The 24,845-nt window shown below is 35.3% G+C and overlaps 4 protein-coding genes and 1 pseudogene across 5 annotated transcripts; 1 reads left to right on the forward strand and 4 right to left on the reverse strand.

The window, feature by feature from the left end:
* Positions 1–641: 641 nt before the first annotated feature.
* On the reverse strand, positions 642–3,135 carry LOC130828445 (G-type lectin S-receptor-like serine/threonine-protein kinase LECRK3; annotated as a pseudogene).
* Positions 3,136–9,685: 6,550 nt separating this feature from the next.
* Positions 9,686–10,168, reverse strand: LOC130797218 (octanoyltransferase LIP2, mitochondrial-like; the record flags this gene model as incomplete). Its single annotated transcript, XM_057659716.1, has 1 exon — positions 9,686–10,168. A coding segment is annotated over one exon (483 nt), but the record flags the coding sequence as incomplete, so codon positions are not given.
* LOC130797217 (octanoyltransferase LIP2, mitochondrial-like) lies at positions 10,168–14,120 on the reverse strand. Its single transcript, XM_057659715.1, has 2 exons — positions 13,248–14,120; positions 10,168–10,891 (listed from the first exon to the last, which is right to left on the reverse strand). Exon 2 carries the CDS (start codon positions 10,886–10,888, stop codon positions 10,199–10,201), a length of 690 nt encoding a protein of 229 aa, XP_057515698.1. The 5' UTR covers positions 10,889–10,891; positions 13,248–14,120; the 3' UTR covers positions 10,168–10,198.
* A 152-nt stretch (positions 14,121–14,272) lies between these two features.
* On the reverse strand, positions 14,273–20,251 carry LOC130797216 (uncharacterized). The gene is made up of 8 exons (XM_057659714.1): positions 19,698–20,251; positions 17,918–18,027; positions 17,625–17,681; positions 17,223–17,522; positions 16,446–16,693; positions 15,919–16,225; positions 15,560–15,833; positions 14,273–14,776 (listed from the first exon to the last, which is right to left on the reverse strand). The coding sequence occupies exons 1-8, from the start codon at positions 19,992–19,994 to the stop codon at positions 14,522–14,524; spliced, it is 1,848 nt and encodes a 615-aa protein (XP_057515697.1). The 5' UTR covers positions 19,995–20,251; the 3' UTR covers positions 14,273–14,521.
* Positions 20,252–21,814: 1,563 nt separating this feature from the next.
* LOC130828894 (uncharacterized) lies at positions 21,815–23,780 on the forward strand. 2 transcript variants are annotated; one of them, XM_057694926.1, is made up of 4 exons: positions 21,815–22,284; positions 22,377–22,559; positions 22,662–22,790; positions 23,445–23,683. In XM_057694926.1, exons 1-4 carry the CDS (start codon positions 22,116–22,118, stop codon positions 23,555–23,557), a joined length of 594 nt encoding a protein of 197 aa, XP_057550909.1. In that variant the 5' UTR covers positions 21,815–22,115; the 3' UTR covers positions 23,558–23,683. The 2 variants fall into 2 exon arrangements, with proteins under 2 accessions (XP_057550909.1, XP_057550908.1); XM_057694925.1 differs by having other exon boundaries at positions 21,827–22,284; positions 23,450–23,780.
* Positions 23,781–24,845: the final 1,065 nt, after the last annotated feature.

Consider the following 24,845-nt stretch of genomic DNA (forward strand, 5'->3'; position numbering starts at 1 on the left):
ATTCTCACGGTTCTCATATAAGGATGGTTCTCACATGAAGTTGTTCATATATATATATATATATATATGTATGTACGTATGTAACTTTTTTCCACGACCCTAATTAGTGTATTGTACTAATATAAATTATAATGGAAAAGGGTGGTGGTGGTCCTGTGGAGGTGCTCAAAATTCTACAATGGACCAGCGTCAAGTCATTGCCTCAGTGCTTGTATGTTGTATCCCATCCCATCCCATCCCATCCCAAATCCCACGAGACTTTTTTTGCCTAATATGCTAAAATGATGATTTAGATAACTTTGATAAATCACATTGAAATGGCCTTAGTTCAGGCTTAATATAGTAACGGATTTAATTGCCTTTTCTTAGAGTATCATTTTCTTAGTCCCTTTGGTATTGATATTATATGCCAAAGTTACTTTATTAATTTATAATCATTTGTCAAAAGATAACACTTTTAGTTAGTCAAACAAGTCAATTAAAAAGTCTAACATTCAACAACTTAGTCATTTTGGTATTTGACTTAATGTGAGAATATTTCATAGGAACGGAGGAAGTACTTGAGATCTTGTCAGAAAGGACATGGACTAGTGTATCACAACATTTGCAACTGCAAGTATATAAGAATTGCACACAGTCCATTAAAATTCAAAAACAAATAATTATAATCTTTGGTCCTACCAAAAGAGTTATGAACAAGTATCACACTTGTGAAGAACAAATAAAACTAGGAAGAACTTCATATAGTAGATTTCCTCTAAGGATGATATCATTTAGGGGTTAGATGTAGAAAATGAAACTGGACAAGGAGGGGCAGGCACTTCAGCATGTCCTTCAAGCATCTGTGTGACCATTGTTATATTCGGTCGTAGACTGGGATCTTCTTGGATACACCAAAGCGAAATCATCACAAACCTGTATAGTTGCAGACTGTTAGCTAATGCCTCCATATCACCATCAACCAGATTCTCTATTGTGTTAGATTGGTAGCAATCAAACGCCCAGTCTGTTAAAATCGCAATTTCGTCTTCAGAGTTCCATACTCGCACTTTTTCGACAACATACGATTTCCAACAAAAGCACCCCAAAGCTATAGACATCTACCTTGGTTGTGACTGGTTTGTTCCTGATTGCTGTATTTGTATGAGTTTGATTCAGAGCCAAAAGTTTTGCCATCCCAAAATCAGAAATACGAGCATTATGATGCTCGTCTATGAGTATGTTCTGAGGCTTTATATCGCAATGGATTATCTGTGTGGTGCACTCCTCGTGCAAATACACAAGACCTCTGGCTATCCCTTGTGCAATTTTGATCCTTGCTACCCAGCCTGGCCTTTGATCACCAAATAGGTAATCTGCTAAGCTGCCGTTGCTCATGTATTCATATACCAACAACCGCTGATCATTTTCCTTGCAAAATCCGACAAGTTGGACTAGATTCTTGTGATGAGTCTTGCCAATAACATTTACTACAGTTTCAAACTCTTTATCACCATTGTTAGCAATCCTGTCCAACTTTTTCACCGCTACAAGAATTGAGGAACCACTAGCTCTTATTATACCTTTGTAAACAACCCCAAAAGCCCCTCTTCCTAACTCTTCTTTAAACCCATTAGTTGCATCCTCAAGAACTTTGTAGCTGAAACAGCTAACATTATTATACTCATCGCTAACTTTGTCAGCGCTTCTGAGCTGTTTCTTGTTGTAGATGAAGAAAATTCCCAAAATCAGTAGAGCGAAATTGACCAAGACAGAGCCAACTAATAAACTACAGTATTCACCCTGCTTTTGTTTTCTGGAATAAAAGCAGAAGGAATGTTTTGGACAGTGGAGGATGAACCATTGCCTACCAAACCAAGCAGATTTCCCAACATCACTTGTCTGATCTGCACCAGAAAACATCGGTGTCTTCTTGCAACAAGTACCCTCTTTATCCGTCGCCCATGTAACAATAGCACAGTAGCGATTGTTAAGACAAGAACTTTTGCAATTTTCTTCACTGATAGATTCAATTCTTCCATCACATCTAGTGAACTGAGTTTTTTGAAGTGGCACTAGCTTATACTCCACATTAGCACCCTGTTCATCTTCTTCCCATAGCTTAAAATCAGGCTTGCAGCTGCCATACTTGTCATCAGGGTCAATAAGTGAATAAGTAGGTGGGCAATCACAACTGACACTTTGAACCACTTCATCATAGCTGCAAATATTGTTATACCCACATCGTACAGAACAGATGTTACCTTGTTGTATATAAATCTTGGTCCATCCAACCCCATTATTTTTGCTAAACATTCTTGGGTGATAATACCACGTAAGAATGCCATCGGAGGTCATAGTGGCTCTCTGGTAGTAATCTCTGCCCAAAACTATCTTATCTTCCGGGATGAAATCATACAGCACAGACCCATTTGCTGCCACAACATACATACTCCCCAACTCGTTATAGATCACTTGCTTACCTTGTTTTGGAGGTTGCCATGTCATAGTTGCAAAATAAGGATTACCGTCATCAGTGTAAATATTCGGATCCTTGGCATTAAAGACTAGATTCCCATCTATTTGGAAGTGTATTTGGAACCTTCCTTTGGTGAAATTAGTATCTGAAAGTCAACAATCAATAGACCCGTTCAGGTTCATAATCTGTGTAGGTAACAAAGTGTCTGTTGGATGATCAAAACTTTGCAAAACTGGATTGTTAATTGCTTTTACTTGTGAGAATGAAATTCCCGTATCATTCATAACTCCAAATTTAACATCTCCAGCACCACTTAAATCATCAGACGTATCCCATATGTGAAAACCCCGAGGATCGCCGAGGAGTAAGCCTTCTTTAGCAGTTAATGTAACGGTTGATCCTTGAGGAACAGGGTTTCCTTCATTTGCATACCAAATGTTTGTATCCGGTATCTTTGCGTACCAGATATAAAGCAAGTAGAGATGATTGTGATCGAGCAACTGATGAAACCTGAAGGCAAAATCTCCTGATGGAGAAAGCCATTGTGAACCATTGTTGCTAGCTCTTAGAAACTTCTTGACCGGTATATTTCCCCTTGTTTGAGCAGAAACAGTTGGTGGCAATAAGAGTATTAGTACTGTTATAATGGACATGATACAACAAAGAGGATTAGTCATTGCTAGAACAAGTGATTATAAGCTTTTTCTGATGAAATTGTGTTCTGAACCAGAAAAGGCTGATAATCAAATATAGAATTTGCTCTTGAAGGTAAGAGTAGTGAACATATTGTATAGTCTAGTGCTAAAGATATGGCTTTTGCTCCAGTTTGTCAAATACTAATTCGTTAGTTCTCAAGTCAGTAGTCTCACTACCATACAAGTAATGAAGGCTTATCTTTGAAAATTCTCTCTAATCAATTTCTCACATTTCTATTAAATTGTGCAGTAAATCTTTAATACAACAGCGCGTGCTTAGTTTTTGACAAATTAAGACCGTCTCATCGTTTTGCACTTGTATTCTAGACCCTAAATGGGGAGTAGTTTCTTATACTAAGTCACAATAATTGAACTTTTGGGGTCATTATGGAGAAGTTAATTTCTTATTTATCTATGAAGTATGATGATTTAAAGTTTGAATTGGTCTTTTCCCATGTTTAGACTTTTCTTATAGAAGTATGATAATGGAAAGTGTGGCTGTGGTTCTGTGGACGTCTTTTAAATTCTACCGTGGATATCCCATCCCACACGAGACTTTTTCGCCCAAAATGGAGAAATGATTTTGATTACTTTGAATAATAATCGACAAATTCTTCAAGGCCAATGAGACAGCTTAATATAAATGGCACTGATTTAGGAAGAATAGTGAAGGGTAGTCAAAAATGAACTTAATCTACAAAATTTTCTTGTGCACCTTTCATTAACCTACAATAGTTCATGCAAGACCAACTCTTTTTTTATATTTTTTCAGTCTTTTAAGTTTGCTACAATAAGCAAAAGTTACTTTAATTATTTATAGTGGGAGGATAAGATAAATAAACAAGTAAATTGAAGAATATGAGATTGAAATAAAAAAAAATAGAATAATCATAAGAATCAAAAATAAAGTGTAGCAAAAAAATTTTTAAATAAAATAGAGTAAATTCAAAGCAATATTTTTGTTGATTTTAGCTTCTTTTAGTACGGGTAGAGGAGATTATGATATTCCCCACAAAGCTCATAAGCACAAAAAAAATGCTTTTCTATCATCATCATCATCCTACCCAGTGTATCTCGCTTGTAGAATAGACAGGGTCTGCGGAGGAAAAGACAGCGGCAACTCATACCCATAAAAGAGAGCGCAACCAAAGAAGTCCCTCGGCTCTAGGAAGATAAATAGACATAATAACCACGGAAAGATAACTTAGAGGCCTATAAATAAAACAAAAGCAGAACCACTACAAAAAGAAAACAAAAAACTAATAGAAAGGAAACAAGAAAAGCAAGAGGTTAAGACATCAGAAATCTAAGACATGGATATGGCGTCTCCAACTACTTCTATTCCTAGTCAGGTCCGCAAAGAGGTTTAACTCATGCAAGTCAACTTTTATTTGCTTATTCCAAGTTCTTCTGGGTCTTCCTCGACTCCTCTTAACCTCTACTATAATGCTTTCTACCCTCCTCACAGGGGCGTCGAAAGTCTTTCTCTGCACATGCCCAAACCACCTCAATCAATTTTCGCACATTTTTCCAGATATAGGGGCTACTCCTTATTTGTCCCTAAAATCTTGGTTCCTAATTCGATCCATCAATGTATGCTCACACATCCACCTCAGCATACGCATTTCTGTAACTTTCATTTTGTGTTCAAAAATCTTCTTTATATGCCAACATTCGGTCCCATATAGCATAGCCGGTCTGATTGCCGCCCGTTAGAACTTTCCTTTTAACTTGCTTGGAAATTTCCTATCACATAGCATTGCGGTGACTGCACGCCACTTAAGCCAACCCGCTTGTATATGATGATTTACAAAATATGCTTTTTGTTTTCTTAAATTGAACATTTACACAAATTTGAAATCAATTTTATTTATTTTACTCAAATATGGAGCTCGATTTTAATTCATTTACTTTTATTCAAAATATTATTTCATCTCATGTCAACTTAAAATCTGATTCAATATGCATATAAAGTTAAATTCAAGCTCACATTAAAATTAAGAGTTAAACTGAGTTATGACTTATACATAGTAATCCCTCGTCTTAAGAGACTAAAAAGGAGAAAAAAAATTAGAAGAGAGAATTTTATATTGTGATGGCAATTTATCATTTTATTTTGTGAGGTTTAAATTTAATTAACAATGGAGTCTAATTTTTACCCCATTCATCATTTTCTAATAATAATGGCTTTTTAAACCATAAACTGGATCTCAATTAAAGACAAAAGAGTAAACTTTAAAAACAAAATTAGAGACATAAATTAGAGACATTTTACGATTATGATAATAAAAGAGAAATAGCAAAATAATAACAAGGTTTTAAGAGAGAGGATGGGAAAAAAAAGTTTCAAAGACTTTTTTAAAAAGGATGAAGGCATTTAATAAAATCAAAATCAAGTAAGAATTGCGACTTTTGTCGGAATCTGTTAAAGATAAATTTGTGGTATTGTAAACCAAGTATATGAAAAAATATATACTTTCTTAAAATAATAAATATTTTAATATCAGTTATATCAATATTGATAAACTTTTAGAGACCCATGGAGTATTTAGTTTAGGCTAAAATATAGTGTAAAATGAATGATGATACATTCGAGTTCTGATCTTCAACCTTGCACACGAATGCAAATCATAAATGATCAGAAGAGCATAACTAAATCGATTAAATCAATGAAAAAATAACAAAGGAATGAAAGAACAGAACTTACTCGTCTTCAACCTCTCCGTTGCTGGGCTGATCAAGGGCTCTCAGCTTTTGACCATCACCTGATTTAACCGGCTGATTTTGAACACACTCGAGGAATCAATTTGAAACACTTCCAACTTTCAATATATACTGATTATAAAGCAGTCTGCAGTATACTTGTTATGCATGGGATCCAAGCTCACCGGGGAACAACTTGTTATCGCAAGGATACAGGGGTACACATTTGTTGTAAATTGGTGCAAGAACAAGAACAAGAACAAGAGCAAGAAAAAGTTGAGACTACTAGATCTATAATAGACCACTGAAAACAAATATTCAATCATGGTCCAATAACAAGAACTATAAAAGCGAGCCATTGACTAAGCCACACTAGGGATACTCATTCTTGTGTTATAACTTGAGACACAATAACAACAACGCCAAATCCTTGAGGCTAACCCCACAATATTAAGGTCGGATAAGTTTAAGACTAAATTAACTAAAACTAAACCGCACTAATTGGAAAAAAGTCAAGACCCCCACTTTTTTTGCTTTCGTAACCAGAACACTGACTAAATAGTTATGACTTATGAGTACGCTAACAAAAATCAGTTACCTAAGTTGATGAAGGAATTCACCAGAATCAGAAGCCATCTCTTACTTTTCACAGGTTTCATCTCCTTCACCATCAGCCCCTTCGGTTCCTGGTTCTTTGTTTTCTCCTCTAATCATCAGCTTCACATAGAGCAAGCAAAACAAAGAAAAACGAATATATATATATCAGTGAAACATAATTCGTTAGTTAGTTCGCCTTTCGAATTCGCAATTCGCTCAGAATTCAAAAATAGACTAAAACTGACCATAATTCGCTTTTTCGATTTGCGATTCACGAAGTGATTAGCGAATCATGTGACACTGATATATATATATGTGTGTGTGTGTGAGAGAGAGAGAGAGAGAGTGTGTGTGTGTGTTCAAATAGACAGAGAACTACCCAGAAGGCCAAAATTCAACGCTGTGAAGACTAAATCTGAGAATATGAAAAAACAGAGATTGAGAGCTGTAGTAAATGGAGCAACACAGTTATCCAGCCGTGACAAAAGTGAACCAGAACCATTTGTAGCACAGAGCTTAATTATAATGCTCAATGTCATCTAAGGAAACGAAGAGTAATACACAATGTTCCAGAACCCACTTCAAGTACCAAAGCATACTCCACATTAAATAATACGATAGTATATTGGTTTGCTTTCATATAAAAGTAACAAAATACTAACCATTTAAAACCAAGTGATCTAGGATAACAAGAATAATTTCATTTCTTTCATTTTTTTCCAAAAAATTAATAGAATTTCCCATAAATGCATGCAGTCAATATCAAGTAGCTAACTGATTTTGAAACAGAAGTAAGGACTGAGATTCATCAAATAAAAAATGCAAACTTCTTGTGAAGTTAAAAGTATCATGTTGCTGCATCAAACTTCACTAGTATCAATATTTTCTCAAAACAATTCTTGATACTATAGTTACACTTAATCTAATCTCCATTTGATTTCTTCACAAAAACTACAAAAATTACAATAAATTAAAAACAAAAACCTTCAGAATGGCAAGTACTAGGACATTTAACAAGAATATCTGAAACGATCTATTTCTTCTTCAGAATATTGACAAAAAATGCAGACCTATAAAAATGTTCATTGTAAAAAAAGAGAGAAAAAGAAAGAAAACTGAAAATCAAATATGATTTTTGTACTTGATATCAAGACTAACACTGAGAAGGAAACTTATTCTGGGTAGGATTCATAACACTTTTTGGCGCCTTCTTCAAACTGGACGACAGAGAAGTTTGTGCAGGTTCCTTTGCTGCTCCGCTCAACTGGTTTAAATCTGAAATATTATGTGCAAGCGAAGTGAGCAATCTTCTTGTGTTGCTTTTTTCCGTTATAAGATTCATTCCTTGATGGTGATACAACGTTAAGAATAAACCCGTAAGACAGTGAATCAGAATCACGACAGTTACGATGGACAGAACTTTAACAGAAACTTTCATGACTTTTCAGTTTAGAAAAAATGACAATCGACAAGTATTAAATACGACGCGAATTTCCTCGGGTTTTGACTTCAAGGGGAGGAATATAGCCATGTAACTTTCTGACATAAAAGACTGACTGACCAAGAAACTATGACAGGATATAAATAAATATTGAAAGCCAGTTCAGTATGTTTTATTTTTATATTAAATTTTCCATGTATCTGGTTTGCTTCCTGTTCCACAAAAAACAAGGTCAAGATATTAGATACACTCGATGCCATAAATTTGATACCTGCTCATCTAATGGATGGGTTTTAGCTTAACAATTATCACCCACTCCATAAGATTGAATAATCAAACAAAAGTAGGTCAAAAAAAAAAACAAGTATCTTAAGACTACTCCAATTTTACCTAGACTTTGGGTAATTGTGTCAACCCTAAGTATGTGTGTAACTGTCAAAACCGGCTATTTTCCGACAGTTTTTCTGATTTTGGTCCAAATTTATGAATCGAAGCATACCCATGTCGAGTGTCGAGGATCCAACACAATTTTTGAAAACAAAGAGCTCGGGGCCCGAGCAACATTAGACATAGCTAAAGTTCTAAAAGAATATACAGAAATATACCTTTGACAGCGTCAACAAGCTTGTTCTAATATGAAACTCGGGTGCAGTCTACAATGCCAAAGTCTAGATCCCAAAGATCGGGGTCGGCTTCATGAATCACGTTCCAGTGATCTTCCACGTGAATATTCCAATTATCCAAATGATCAAAAAATTTAAATATTCTAAATCATCATCAAAGGCCTTCCCTCAAATTCGTGCAAGGCTCAGAGCTAAGAAGCTGCTTATCATGTGATAATGAATTGACAGGCATTACATGTCTGATTTCCTTGCCTTTTAAAAATTTAAATAGACATCCCTCATGTGACTGACTGATCACATGACATTCAGTCAATTTTCTCAGTTGTCTGTCCCCCCCCCCCCCGGCCTTATTATTATTTTTTTGGAGAAATAAAAGAAATGTATTAATCAAAACAAAAACAATACAAACCAAAGACCAAAAATAGCCTACTCCATCTCAATTTGCATCAGACGTGAGAAGAGGGCCCACCTTCTAGGAAGGGAATCCCCTGCCACACTCTTCATATGCATACAAGAAAGAGAAAGCCGAGAAGGACTCAAAAGAAACCAAAAACAAAAATTAGCAGCTAGCAAAAATACTATCAAGCCAATTTCCCTCACGCTTAAATGCGGTTCAACCATGCTAGGGCAGCGATAATGAACCACGGGGATGGGGATCGCAAGAGAGAGAAGCTCCGGATGTGAGAGAGTGATTTTGTTATTATTTAGTACTAGTACTATTACTATAACTACTACTATTACTATTGCTATTATTGTAGCCTCAAAGAACCTAAAATTACACTTTAACAGCATAAGCGAAGGAAAAAATATGAAGTTACATCCATATATATTAAAACTTACACCAAGTCTCTTGTCGCTCCAGCACTTCTGATCGCGTCCATCGATCAGTATTCATACAAAAAGATGACATTACTCTTACTGTTAGATCTGCAGTTGATGCTCTAAAAGAAAACAAGCATCCCATTGAAAATATGAGCAGTCGATCTTAAGCTCCTAGAAACAGAAGTGTAAAGAACATTTCCTCTTTAATCTGCTTCTGCACCCATTGGATCATTTTGTAGGGTGATCAACAGTTCAACAATTTAGCTCTTAGCTCTGCACTTAGGATAATCAAAACAGTATAATGCAAGGGTAAATTTCAAATCGATATAATGGGAAAATACAGAACTCATTCAAAATTGCTTTCAGTTTTGTCTAACAAAACGAGACTAAACCCGAACTGTTCAGCAAAACAATGTATTAACTGATTCTGAATCACTTCTTCAGTAGGAAGTTCCAAATTTGTCTCCCTTCTCAAAGATGTGACCTCTTTATCTGAGATACCACAAGGGACAATATGCTTATAGTAATCTATATCGGGATCAATGTTGAATGCCAAACCATGAGATGTGATCCCAGATTGAATGCGAACACCAATAGCACCGATCTTTCTATCTCCAACCCATACCCCAGTTTCACCTTTTTCTCCGGGGCGGGCTTGCACACAATAAATAGATGCAAGGTCAATCATTGTTTGTTCAAGTTTTTCCACATAACTTCGAGCACCAACTCCAATATCACGTAAAGATACTATGGGATACAATATGGGATACAATTTAGCTCTTAGCTCTGCACTTAGGATAATCAAAACAGTATAATGCAAGGGTAAATTTCAAATCGATATAATGGGAAAATACAAAACTCATTCAAAATTGCGTTCAGTTTTGTCTAACAAAACGAGACTAAACCCGAACTGTTCAGCAAAACAATGTATTAACTGATTCTGAATCACTTCTTCAGTAGGAAGTTCCAAATTTGTCTCCCTTCTCAAAGATGTGACCTCTTTATCTGAGATACCGCAAGGGACAATATGCTTATAGTAATCCATATCGGGATCAATGTTGAATGCCAAACCATGAGATGTGATCCCAGATTGAATGCGAACACCAATAGCACCGATCTTTCTATCTCCAACCCATACCCCAGTTTCACCTTTTTCTCCGGGGCGGGCTTGCACACAATAAATAGATGCAAGGTCAATCATTGTTTGTTCAAGTTTTTCCACATAACTTCGAGCACCAACTCCAATATCACGTAAAGATACTATGGGATACAATATGGCCTGATGTGGACCATGATATGTGATGTCCCCTCCCCTTTGGGTGTAGTGAAGCTCAGCTCCCATATTTTTCAACTCAGTCTCGGGAACTAACAAACTATGGTCAGTTTTACGTTTTCCTAGCGTATATGTAGGAGGATATTGCAAACAAAGAAGAGTATCTGTTATCTTTTGACCTTTTCTATCGGATACCAACTTCTCCTGAAGCTTGAGTGCATTCAAGTAGTTAACAGTGCCCATCTTCCAAGCTTCAAGACAACGACGAACTCCCATTCTCTGTGAATTACAAGAAAATTGACTTACAAACTTTTGAAACAATGAGCATATAATGCAATAGCAGCCAATCCAACAGATAGCTGCAAATCCAGGCACTCCTTGCAATCCTTCCTCCCAAAAGAGTAAGAAAAGCAATATCCAAATGACAACGAATTAAGCTAACTTCTAACAAAGAACCAATTCACTTAACAAAAGGAAATTATATCTAAACATACTAACTTGTAATTACCATCACAGTTGTCATTGACGTCAACCTAAACAAATCTCTGAAGCAAAGTTGGAAACCATGTCCATGTCATATAAACATTAAAATTGACAAACTGAGTTAACAAGAAATATAAGATTGAGTGCAAGTGAAATGCAACTTAATACGTATTATCAATGAGGACAGTTTTCCATAAGGGAAAGATGCAGCTTTCCTAGCCAAGTAAAGCCACATCCCAAGCCCTAACAACATGCGGAAGCCCCTAGGATCAAGAACTACAACTAAGAAGTGAAATTAGTTTCTCCAAAGCCAATGTGCAAGGAGTTTGGTAATCTCTTCCCAAGGAACCATGTACTCTGACGCAATACTTAATCTCAAGTTCATTAAGAGACAATCAAAACACACCGGCAAGGTGACAACATTAAATTTTAAGAACCTTGCAAGTATCCACAATAAATTAAGAGGCAACTTGAGTCTTGAGTCTAAAGTCTTGAGTGTTGACATAAAATTGTGCCTGGTTTTTAAGAGTAATCTTAATCCCATACCTATGACTTGTAATTAATAGGTCCCTTTCATACATCCTAAAATATATCATGAAAACAAAGGTAGCAGTGAAGGAGACTTACAGTTTAACATTTGACATATTTGATATGAACAGTAAAGTCGATTCCAAATATTTTAGACACCAACCAATTTCCAGCAAAGGAAAGTTCATAGCTAAAGAGCTTTATTTATTAGTTTTAAATTCTACTTAAATACAAACAACGGAATTCAGATATGAGTAAAACTCGCTCTATTCCGACAATTAAACACAAAGAGATGAGAAAATCAATAAATCACCAATCATAGTTACCTACTTTGCTATCTAATTTCTCGTAAGTCGTATGAATTTGCAATAAACTCACCTGCTATGACCCGAAATGGCCAAAAACTATATCTAGCGTTTCGCAATGAGCAGGGAGATTAGTAAATTAAGCAACATTAACACAAAATGTCAGTAAAAACGAAATTTAATTCATCGTGTTGCTAGCCATTTATTCGACTAGATCAACGTAATAAAGTATTTTTTGATGTTTCCGACCACTCAACAACAAGACTCCCTTCTCCACACCTAAGCTGGTGGCTGCCTTTCACCAAACCTTTCACTGCCTTGCCAGGCTACTGTCAGATGGCTAGAACCCCAATCATCCCTTCTCTTGTCTTCCTCACTTAGGGTGTTTAGTTTGGCGGATAGTTTTCCATATCATCCTTCCATTTTTGGAGGAAATTGTTTACAACATGATCAAAAACTCCTTTCCACCCTTGTCGAACCAAACAACAGTAATTAGAAAAACATTATTCTAGAGAAACATTTTCCTCCAAACTATATAACCATATAGGATCTATTCTTCGGGCTTATAGGTTAAATAAGGAGTACAAGTCCATAGTCCTTACTCCTTACCCTTACCCTTACCCTTACCCTTACCCTTACCCAAACCCTCACCCTCACCCCCACTCCCACCCCCCACCCCCAAGTGTGAACACAACTACTATAGTGGCAACAAAACCTAATAAACTCATTAGCTACACAACATTCATACAATGAAAAGGGATAAATAACACAGACACCAATACAGCACAACCCATTTAATAACCGAGATTGTTCTTAGCACATGCACAAGGCTCGAATATGATAGGCATTAGATATTAGTTTACATTAATATTACTTTAGTATAATTACTCGTATAAGGCCACATATTTTCAAAAAAATAAGTAAAATAACCAGAACCTAAACAATTATATGCAAGATTACCCGAGTCCCTGACCCTATTTAGAAATAATAATTCATACAAGTACCCTGTAGGCCTGTACCCATAATCAAAGGTGAACCAGAAAACCACCCAATGAAATTTCCAAGTGATGAAACCACAATTTACCTCCAACACAGTACCATGATGTCAACAATAAGCATCAAAAAAATTTAGTATAAAACAAGAGAAACGAACATGAAAGACAACCTCAATTTTTCAGGATTACAACAACAATGTCTGACCCTAATGTCTAAAATAAATAACTAAATTTTGATTAGTTGACTTCGAATCCTTTCACTGCGGAATAAATGGAGACTAAACTGTGAATTAGCATTCAATTGCAAAAAAATGACGGGTGAACCTGCTTATGGCGACTGCTGTCCGGGCGTCTGGCGATGAAGTGTTGATGAAGGCCCGCGACAATGGAGCGAAGAAATGGCGGGGAAAAGAAAGAAAAAAAAAAGGAATTGTTAACGAGGATGAGGATTATTTGAAGTAGGCAAAAGAAAATGAAGTGGCTAAAAGAGTAATTCCAAATGAATTCTAGGGACGTTGAGGTTGGCTTTTACATTTGTTTTTTAGTTGGTTTTTGGCTCGTTGATTGGTCAAATAGTCAAAAATGTTATTTGGTAAATAGTTGTTGAAAAGCTATTAGTATTAGATATTTTTGTTGGTTTTTAACTTATAGACCCATTTTTTTCGAATAAACAGCCAATTAATTTACAAAACATCTCTAAGATGTTAGCTATAAATAGTAGGCGTAGTTTATGAGCCCAATTGTTGGGCGTTCAACAATTGGCTTTTTTGTTTGACGATGGTGGTTAGTTAGCCTCATTTTATAGTTACTTTAGTTTTAATTTTTCTTTTTGCGGTATTTTTTAAATTCATATTGCATTTTTGCACATATTATAACATGTTTACGAAACTTAATGCCTCTGATGTGATGTTTTTATATTTATACTTTTACAGATTTTCCTTCGTTATTAAGCCACCACAAGCACTAAAAATGTCAATCCCCCGATAATGGAAAACAAGTCAATTGATGAAAAAAAAGTCGAACAAAATGAAGCGAAACCTCAAAAGCTTATTTAATGTGTAGATAAAAATCAAACATTATTAACTAATCCTAAAGGTCAATGAACACGAAAATAGGTTGGAGACTTAATTGGCTTTTTAATTGTGAACTTAATGCCTTTAACATGGTTTATAGCCACCGCTAAATTGAGTGGATATGAGACTTGTACGTAATCATAAAAGACTTGACCCGTCTTTACTACTTATAACTCGATGACCAATTTGTACCAATCATCAACTCTAACTTGACGTAAATAAAAAGTATACATCACTTACTGTCAATACTAAATATATAAAAAAAAACCGCAAAAATCATGTAAATGTAGACTAATGCAAAACAATAGAAATACAACTAGGGTATTACAGTGATATCGCAACAATAATGATTAATGGTGCATATATCTTGAGCTTGTGAACCGAGGAAAAAAAGAGAAGCTTAGGTCTAGATTAACCTCAAACAAGAAAAAGAAACAACATGGTAACTATTTATGTACAAGTAGATCTGTACGCTCCTTGATGAATATGTCGTTCCGTAATTGAGACCAAGTCACAAAAAGTCGATTAGGAAGAACAGGATAGCATACCAACGCCAGGCCGATATGCCCAGGCCGGAGGTAAGCGAGCATATTTCTCCATCCCGGGTTGCTCATCATAAGGTCGTTCCATGACTTTCAATAGCTGTCGTACCTCACTAAAGTCCCCTTGCTCAGCTGCATCAATGGCAGTTTGGCATAGATAATTCCGCAGGATGTATTTCGGATTAACAGAATCCATAGCAACTTTCCTCTCCTCGTCAGGAACTTCACTAGAAGCCAGCTGAGAGAAAAGAGATAGAATATCTCATCAATACTTTAGTTTACTTTGGTTCCCACATAAGCAATCAAGTAAGTCCCAAGTAAGGAACAAGATGCGGGAATGACAAGGATAAGCCTCGAATTTGAAAAGCAATGAATGCACTAAAAAGGAAGAAATTTATAATTCTACCACTAATTCTCTATTAAGGTCGTCTCACCTTGAGATGACTTCAATTGGATCAGTCTAAACTATTAAAAAAATATATATACATTTATTTTTTTTTTAAAAAAAAAAAACACTTCCTAGGAGTTTAGTTTTCATTTTTTTTAATGTTTTTCGCTAATGGGCCGTTTGTATGGATCCGTCTCACGGTAAGAAGGTCTCATACAAGACCGGCTGTAATTCTAAATATCCCACTTCTAGGTGATTAGCTTTCAAAAATCTCATTTTCATTTATCTTACAAAAATTCCGACCTTTACATCATGCTTTTAAAAGAACTTCAACATCATTTTTCCTTTTAAAAATCTAACCGTTACAAGTGACAAAGCCCTTTATTAAAAAAATGATGCAAAGGTCGAATTTTCTATGATAAACGAAATATGAGATTTTTAAAGCTGATTAAAACTTCTTTCATTAGGTTATACGCTCTACATTCCCAAAAAGTCGCTCTTTTATACAACAGACATGATTTGGATTATGAAGGGTTTCGAAGAATAATCATAAAACAAAATAAGGAGAAACACGATTAGAAATTTAAATTGATGCATTAATAATTTGAGAAGGCTGTTATGCGAAATATTTACCTCCTGCACATAGTACTTCATCCAGCTAGTCCATGCTTCCCTGCGTTCCTGGCCAATATCTAGCAGAACTGCCTTCAAGGGTTTCAACAGTTCAGAATCCGGAATACTTGGGTCAGCTTTAATGTTGGAAAGAAGTCGAAAAAAGTTTGTGTAATCAACTTTATCGACCGCCATGTTGTTAAGAAGTTTACTAATCAAATCCTTATTGTATTTGGGCAATCCAAGTTTTTTTGTCATGATTGCCTGATAATAATCCATGAATTTGGTTCCATATCTGCAGAAGATTATTTATACCCATTAATCATCAGTTTGTTTAGTGATTAATAAACCAGTTTGAGATTCAAATGCACGAGAAGTACCTTTCCATGACGTAATTAGCCTCCTTTTCCTCTAGCAATTTAGCTGCTTGTAAGGTTGCAGAAAACTGTGCGATGTTCCATAAGCCTACATCAGGTTGATTTGCAAAGCAGTATCTTCTACCAGGAAGATCGGTCGTGTTTGGGGTATAACTAGGATCAAACGCATCTAAGAACCCAAAGGGACCGTAATCAATCGTAAGACCCAAGATGCTCATATTGTCGGTGTTCATTACACCATGTGTGAAACCAACTCCCTGCCAGCCAGCAATCAGTGAAGCAGTAGATTCAGCAACTTCAACAGCCCAGGCTGATCCAATCATAAATAAAAAAATATGTATCATTCAACAAAAATTACAAAGTATCATTTTCTTTTTTATGACAACGTTTTCTTTTCTTCGTTAAATGATTTCTTTCGAAAGGTCAAGCATAGAACTCAATACATATAACCTAGCCGTAGAAAGTTGGAAACAAAGGTAATCCTATAATTTTATTAACTGAATTCATTGATCCATCATAGCAATACTAACCTGCATATTTATTGGAACTGAGATCCACAACTGACTCGTCGCCAAAGCCTGTGCTGAAAGATAAGCTTTCACTCTTGTTCATATTCTCAATATGAGGGAAGTGATGCCGAATCGCATAATCTGCAAGAAGCCGAACAATATCAAGGTCCTCCTTTCCTCTTGAGGCATGTATCTGGTATGAACCAAAACGTAAAAAGGACGGAGCAACTCTACAAACGATGGCACCAGGTTCTTCCTTTGGATTGCCACTGCATATAGCAAACATTATCATAACCGGACATTAAGTTAAAAACAGAAAAGGCATATGAAATATCAATAATCAGCTATTGAAAGTGTGTAACATGATACGACAGTTAATTCGCTTTTCGGATTCGCGATTCGCTCAAAACGAACCTAAAATAGCCCAAAAACGATCATATTTCACTTTTTTTGATTCGCGATTCGCAAGAAGGTTAGTGAATCATGTAACAGTGTCAGTATTTTTCATATTGCAAATTTAAAGGATGCAAGCAAAAATGAGAAGAGGATCAAAAAACAAAATGATACTGCATAACTAAGAAATGAATAAGTTGTTTAAAAAAGTGTCTTCTTGAGAGAGAACAAGACCAGGGGCTAGATACAAAAATTCTCTAAGGAAACATGGAACTGTTTTATGACCATAAGCTATAAAATGAATAGCTTTAATAAAGGAATTGATTTAGTATTTGTAGAAATGGATGGCAAGAAACAAGTGAACTAGGCTCTAAGGTGCCAAGAACATGGGTGATTTGCACATACTCATAAAACATATCCCGGACGACCAATTTTCCAGTAGTTACAAGACAAAGGGCACGCGTTGTGGGGATTCCAAGACTATGCATTGCTTCACTGCAAAGGAATTCGCGAATGCTACTACGAAGAACAGCAAGTCCATCTGCAAAACGGCTGTATGGGGTCTTTCCGGCACCTTTCAGTTGTAATTCCCACCTTTCCTTGTTAGAATTCACGATTTCCCCAAGAGTAATTGCCCGACCATCACCCAACTGCCCAGCCCATGTACCGAACTGATGGCCTCCGTAACATTGAGCATATGGCAATCTGCAGAAGATATTTCATCAGGGAGAGTGCGGATATGCTAAAATTCAGTAGTGAAAATAGCCACAAGGATTCTAAAAGACAACACTTAAGTAGCTTACTTACGATCCAAAAAACGGAGACACTCCAGAAAATATTAGTGGGAAATCAGGCCGCTCGAACCTGATCAACACACAAAAAGATTATGATGTAGACAAAAATGTGGTAAATGTGCTATTTGCAGTTGTTTGGAATAGTAAAAGAAAGAAATTTTCTCCTCAACACCCCAGATCAGATGAAGACATATAGAAAGTATCAATATGGTAGCAACACTCAGAAATACTACATCAAGGTCAGTTATCATGGACATGAAATGTTGGATTTCAATTTTCACATAGCAAAAGTAAACGAACACTCACTCTTTAGGATCCAACTCCAGAGATTCAGCAACTGATTCAGACCAAGCAACAAGCTGTGGGTTATCCACCTCTAGAGAGGGTGAAACTTTTGTATAACAAGCATGGAAGACCTGAAAGGAAGACAATTCAAAAGTCAAGAACTGATAGCATCAATAACAAGATCAAAACTTGCATCAAAATAAAATAATAACACGACCAAAACAATATCAAAATATCAGCACATAATAACAACTCATATAAACAATATTAATGGTAATTAAGAAAATAAAAGAGCTCAAGCTTTCAATCCAAATATACAGAAAAGGAATTTCCAAGTAATGCAAGTCACATTAACTATCATGTCTTTCAAAGGGCTATGTCTATTGCCAACTTGAACCCAGAAAAAATGTGTAACAACGTAACCAACCTTCTAACTATCGTCTCATAATTCTAAGCTCTAGCGAGCCTTTTCCGTCTATGATCAAGAGGCTCAACTTTCATTATTACATGAAAAAAAGTTCTTAATATTTGTGAAAAGCAGGATAGACAGAATATGCTGGCAAGTAAGCATCCAGTTCTAGTGGACTGTAAAGTCGTGATACTAACGAAGAGTCCCGACTACATAGGGTAAGCATGATAGTGTACCCCCCATTCGTGGATAGCAAATCAATCTGAAGTATGATTTAACATGAAAATAATTCAAGATGCATGTTGGCCCATGATGCGAGCAACAATTGTAGCCTAAAAATTTTACATACAAGCACAAAGGTGAGGCTACGAGATTCAATTCCTATCACAAACCTCACATATGGACTCCTTCCCTTGGCAGAAAACCTACAACAAGTCTTGTATGAGACTGTTTCACCATGAAATAAGCGCAAATAATTAGTCCACTAATTGATCTCTTTTATGATTATAAATGACCACTTCAAGACTCAACTTTAAGGTTATAATTGGTCATTTTAAGATTGTAAGTAATCATTGATCACTTCAAGACACAAAATGTATATTGGGTCAGCTCAATAGAAATTATCTCAACGTGATTCCGTCTCATTTAAGAATTTGTCGCAAACCTAAGGGAGCTTCTCCATATCAGCCTAGCTTGTTATCTATCCCCTTGATGGTAAGTAGCAACGGTTTGAACAGCTCCAATTAAGTTAAATTCAGTCCCCAATTGAACAACATTATCCAAAATGTAACTCTAACAACTACTATCAGTTTTAAAACAACAAAAAATCATTTGCAATCACTAGTGTCGTTTCTTACAACCTCCATTCAAAAATTCTAAAATGACCAATTGAAAACAACTCTAAAATGTCCAAATTACTTCATCCCATATCATTTCCTACAATAACACTCTATATATCAACACGCACTGAATTTATCCAAGTTACCCCAACCCACATCATCTCAAGCAACAAAGACTCTAGCTGGTTTCAAATTTAACAAACTCTACAACATCCATTTCAAGAAAAAACACTAATGTTAACCACATTACATCAATCCACATCATTTCCTACAAGTCTACAACACTCCACTTAATAAATTCAACAACACCCAATTCAAAACAGCTTTCATCCAATATAATCAAATCCAAATCATTGCTTATAAACTATAACAGCACCCTGCTAGACAAAATCTACAAAACCCAATCCACAAAAACAATAATTTTATCCAAATTACTTCAACCCACATCAAAAAATCAAAATTTTCACCAACAAATGTTTAAATTTCAATAAACCAAGCTAAACAAACAACACACCAAAAAAATAAACATGAACGAGATTATAAGAAGCAAAACCTGACGAGGTATATTATCAGCCCTAGAATCACCCGGCAATTCCCGAACAAAAGAATGATCCCAATTAAGCTCTTCTAGCTTCAATTTGGTGCGATTACTTTGGTGGGTTAGCTTCTGATTCTTGAAATCTTCACTCAATTGTTCAACAGAAGAACTTTGTTGAGAATCCATAAGAGAAAAGCTTTTTAAGGGGAGTTTTTGTGACAAGAGAGATCGACGAAAAGAGGTGAAAGAAGAAGAGAGAGAAAGAGACGAACGAGAAAGAGGGGAGTGAAGAAGAGAGAAATGGGAAATCATTTGATTGTCAATCGGTGGACTAATTATTAGGCTTTTCAATTCAATGTTGTTGTTAATGTTAGGATTGCATTTTTCATTGTTTGGGACTTGGGAGTTTTGGTTATGGGGGGATTCACTAGAAATTAGGATATGATTATGTCATGGAGTGTGTCAAGTTTGATTCTTTTTACAATCTTTGATTTGAATCACACAAAACTAGATTTCCTATGATATTTAATAGATTGTAGAGAAAAATATTATTGGAAAAATTATCTAGAATAATCTAATTTTTTTATGATTTTTTTACAATAATCTCAGAGTAAATTTAGGTAATCCGATGACCTGCTAAAGTAGATAATCACTAAAAAAAATAAACTAAAAAGTAATGTAAAAGTTTAGAAAAATTTTGAAAATTTACAAAAAAAATTCTACATATATTAAAAAATCAAAATTATTTTAAAATATTTTTTGAATATATTTTGACATTTTATTTTAATTTATCGTTTTTTTAAAAAAAATAAAACTTACTATAACAAGTCATCTTATTACCGAAATTATTCTAGGAAAATACCCTTCAAAGTTGGGATTATTCATATAAAATCAATATGTGTGATTATTATAAGAAAATAATGAAAAAATTGAATTATTCTACGTAATTTTTCTAACATTATTTTGTTAAAAATAGAGTAAAAATTTATATAAACAAAGTACTTTTTATTAGTTAAAAATGATCAATGTGTAAATTGGATTTAGTTAGTGATTATACTTTAGGTATTTGTTTGAGACGTAGTTTTAGAACCAAGTTTTTTATTTTTTTCGTTTTGTAACTTATTGTATAATATTTTAGGTGCAAGCTTAGTTGATTGGCTTATTTGAACAAGGTGGTATTGTTGATTTCAGTTAAACTTGCACTTGATGCTAGTCATTTGATAATTGCCTTAAACTCAAAGAGGCTAAGGTGTACACCTATTTGATAGGGTACATGTTGAAAAATGAACTTATTAGTTGTGAATTTTAAATATTCATTATTTTATTTTTTTATTCACTTATTTTGCATACACTTTTTTCAAATTTTTAAATTTAATTATTCTATGTTTAAAAAATAAGGATTTCCTGTGTATCTATAAAATCATGTTCACCCAACACACGAAAATCCATCACTTATCTCATATAAATGCGTGTGTTTATAGGATTTAATATGAGAATGTATTATATATATTGGAATGTATTCTAACATATATTGAGATCATAAATAATTAATAAAAAACGAAATAGGGTGTTATATTTGTGATTCAACACCGTTCTTAGAATGAGTTAGGTACAAAAATACATTCAACTTCTATGTCAATTAGGCATGGCCACGGGGCGGGTTACCCGGAACCGAACCGGTCCCGAACCGCTTGGAACCGGAACCGTTTGCGACAGGTTCCGAACCGCCCCGAACCGCGAAACCGTGAAACCGCCGGAAAAAAAGTTGCCGGAACCGTGAAACCGCCGGAAAAAATCGTTGTGAACCGGGAAAAAAAACCGCGAATTGGAACCGGAACCGGTCCGGGAGAACCGGTCCAGCGGTTCCAGAGAACCGGAACCGGAACCGGTCCGGTTGAACCGGCTCAACGGTTCCATGGACCCGGAACCGGGACCGGTCCGGGTGAACCGGCTCAACGGTTCCATGGAACCGGAACCGGTCAAACTAGCCGTTTTATTACCGTTTTCTAGCCGTTGGAATTTCCCCTATAAATAATTATCAATTTCAATCATTTTCATTCACAACTCATCTCTTCTCCTACTCTCTCTACTTACTCTCTCTACTTAATTCTTTAATTACGCAATTATTCTCTTAATTAAATAATTAGTCTTTTAATTATTTCTTAATTTAGTTAGTTACATAATTAATTATTTATTTATTTCTTAATTCTATATTTCTATTATTACTTCAATATTATCAATCATGTCTTCATTTTTGAAAAAAGCCACAAAAAAGTTACTAAAGTGGCAAAATCATTGGGAGGTTCCAGTTCGTCCAAAAGAAAGGCCACTTCTACTCCGTCGGTATCAACAACACCCTCCATTAGTAATTATAATTATGAACATAATTATCCGGAAGGGTACGACCCGGAGTTACATAATTATGCAGAAGAAATGGAAAGAGAAATACAAATTGATGAAGAAGAAGAACAAGAAGAGGAACCAACGACCCCAATTGGGATAAATATATCTCGACAGTCATCAACAAGATCACATGAAGAACAAGGAGAACAACAACAACAAAGACAAGCTCGTGGTAAACGAGTCAATTTCCAAACCATCGGTTAGTTTTATAATTTTATTCTTCAAATTAATTAAACTTTAAATTATTTATTTATTTAAATATAGTTTTATAATTTTAAATTATTTATTTAGATGAAGATGAACCAGTAAGACAACCTTTTCCGGCAATGCCACCTCCTAGTGGTAGAGCTGTTTCACATGTGTGGTCGTATTTCACAAAAGAACCAACCGAGAATCCAGATATGTTCCTATGCACTTGTCAAATTTGTGAAAGTCAAGGAGTAAAGCCCTTAGTTTCATACAATTTCGCCAGAGGTAAATACTTTTTAAGTTTTTTATACATACATAATACATTCATACATTATATATTCATATTTTATAAACATTTATTTATTGTGTTTTGTGAATACGTGTTAGGTGGTGGAACGGGATCTTTTAACAAACATTTGGCAAAGAAGCATGGAATCACAAAAGAAACTCATGCATCAAGCGGCAGCGGGACCACAAGTGGAAGCCGACAGACACAATGGGACATTCCCAACACAGGTATGCCTTTTAGATATAATCGTAATGACATGATTGATGAATTTTCTAGGTATGTAATTTGCGATGAATTGCCTTTTAACCACGGTGAAAGTAGGGCATATGAGCGTCTCACTAGACAACAATTGCAACCACAATTTAGAGCAATCCCTAGGAACACTCTTAAAAGACGAACAATTAAATTATACGAATCAATGCGCTATGACCTAGTTGAAATGTTTAAATCGTTTAATGGTAGGGTTAGCATAACAACTGACATATGGTCTGCTCCCCCACATTTAGAATCTTATATGTGTGTAACAGCACACTGGATAGATCGAAATTGGATTATTCAAAAAAGAATAATTGCTTTTGAGACTATGCCAGAAAGACACACCGGCGAAAACATAAAATATAGATTAATAGAGATATGTAGGGAATGGAACTTATTAGATAAAATATGACGCAAGATGATAGTTTTGTAGGATCTTCTTCTTCCTCGACCACATTTTTAGAACTAGATAGTTATCTAAAACACCACTTTGAAATAGACCCAAGTGTCTATAATATTTTGGAGTGGTGGAAAGAAAAATCTGTTAAATTTCCCATTTTATCGAGAATTGCAAAGGATGTCCTTGCAATTCCCGCGTCAACTATTGCGTCGGAGTCTGCTTTTAGTGCAGGTAGAAGAGTTTTGGACGAAAAGCGATCTCGTCTTGCTCCACATAGTATTCAAATATGTGTTTGCAAGAAAGATTGGGACCAAGCGGAGATACGAACACAAGGACTAAGGAACGATGATGATCAAGACGACGATGATGATCCATGGATGATGATGGATACAACTTCATCATCGTCAGGAGGAGAGTCAGCGGAAGCATCTAATCAATGTCAACCACATGATGATGACGAAGACGAATAGGATCAATCCGACAAGCGACAACGATGAATCAACACTCAACAACTATAAATAAAAGGTATGACAAAGAACTACGTGGGCTTTGATTCCTTCGGGATACGTAGGCAGCTTAGTATTCATTTGGGTACTAGGTTCAAGTCCATTTTCTCCCTCTTTTTTTATTAATCATCTTTATCGACATTATCATTGATTCGTTTCTTATTAATTAATTTTTTTCCATTCATTTTAGTAAATATTTCAATAACGATGACAACTTGACATGCAATGAATTTCGCTAATAATCAAGTAATCATCAAAGGTACGTCCGCGATATTATAGTATTTTTTTATTATACAAAAATTTAAAGAAAAAATTAAAATGGAACCGATGGTCCGACCCGCCCGTCCCGTGAGTTGGAACCGCCGGAACCGCCTCATGAACCGCTAAGGAACCGTTTGGAACCGCCCGGAACCGGAACCGTTCGCGACAGGTTCCAAATGGAACCGGAACCGGGTGGAACCGGAACGGAACCGGACCAACCCGGACCGTGGCCATGCCTAATGTCAATCATAAAGAAAAAAGTTAAAATATTTTGAGAAGAGCAAATCAACAAGTATTGAGAAACGCAAGTCTTGTTCTCCATGGAGGTCCATTTGCCCTCATACACGTTGGCTTGTTCTTATCAAAGCAATATGGCAATATATGTTCAATCAAACTTTTCATATTGAACAGTTCATTTATCATTTTATAACTATTTATAAATATCTTACTTTTATATATAGAATTTGAACAATTTGTTTTATCTTATTATTTATTGTTCTAGAACAAATAACTATATTAGACGATCAACATCTTAAAATTAAACTTGTAAAATACACATACCTTAAAAACTTAAGCTTCATCTGCTTTTCATTGTTGAAAACTACTTTTCCTATAACCTCTTCAATACAAATTAATTTCACTAATCTATGTTGAGTCTAAATCTCTTTCACAATTTCATTTTCAGCTATATTAAATCTGATTATATAATCATGTCGTACATCAATAAAATTACCATATACATATTTATAATTATGTAATATTATCATAAATATTATTATTAATTATTAATTATGATTTATTATAATGTGAAATATGATTTCTTTCAATAACTGATAACTCTATGTCTCCATATCCATGTC

This window comes from Amaranthus tricolor, chromosome 12 (genome assembly GCF_026212465.1).
Source record: "Amaranthus tricolor cultivar Red isolate AtriRed21 chromosome 12, ASM2621246v1, whole genome shotgun sequence".
Classification (NCBI taxonomy): Eukaryota; Viridiplantae; Streptophyta; class Magnoliopsida; order Caryophyllales; family Amaranthaceae; genus Amaranthus; species Amaranthus tricolor.

What these genes read in the sequence shown, in the direction of transcription:
- LOC130797217 (XM_057659715.1), bottom strand. Translation starts at nt 10,888, where the DNA reads ATGGGAGTTCGTCGTTGTCTTGAAGCTTGGAAGATGGGCACTGTTAAC.
- LOC130828894 (XM_057694925.1), top strand. Translation starts at nt 22,116, where the DNA reads ATGGAAAGAGAAATACAAATTGATGAAGAAGAAGAACAAGAAGAGGAA. An exon ending in TTCATACAATTTCGCCAGAG is followed by an intron (nt 22,560 to 22,661) that starts GTAAATACTTTT and finishes AATACGTGTTAG; the next exon opens with GTGGTGGAACGGGATCTTTT. An exon ending in ATGGGACATTCCCAACACAG is followed by an intron (nt 22,791 to 23,449) that starts GTATGCCTTTTA and finishes CTTTTAGTGCAG; the next exon opens with GTAGAAGAGTTTTGGACGAA.
- LOC130797216 (XM_057659714.1), bottom strand. Translation starts at nt 19,994, where the DNA reads ATGATTTCCCATTTCTCTCTTCTTCACTCCCCTCTTTCTCGTTCGTCT. An exon ending in GCTAATTACGTCATGGAAAG is followed by an intron (nt 15,834 to 15,918) that starts GTACTTCTCGTG and finishes AATCTTCTGCAG; the next exon opens with ATATGGAACCAAATTCATGG. An exon ending in TGAAGTACTATGTGCAGGAG is followed by an intron (nt 14,777 to 15,559) that starts GTAAATATTTCG and finishes CTTTTCTCTCAG; the next exon opens with CTGGCTTCTAGTGAAGTTCC.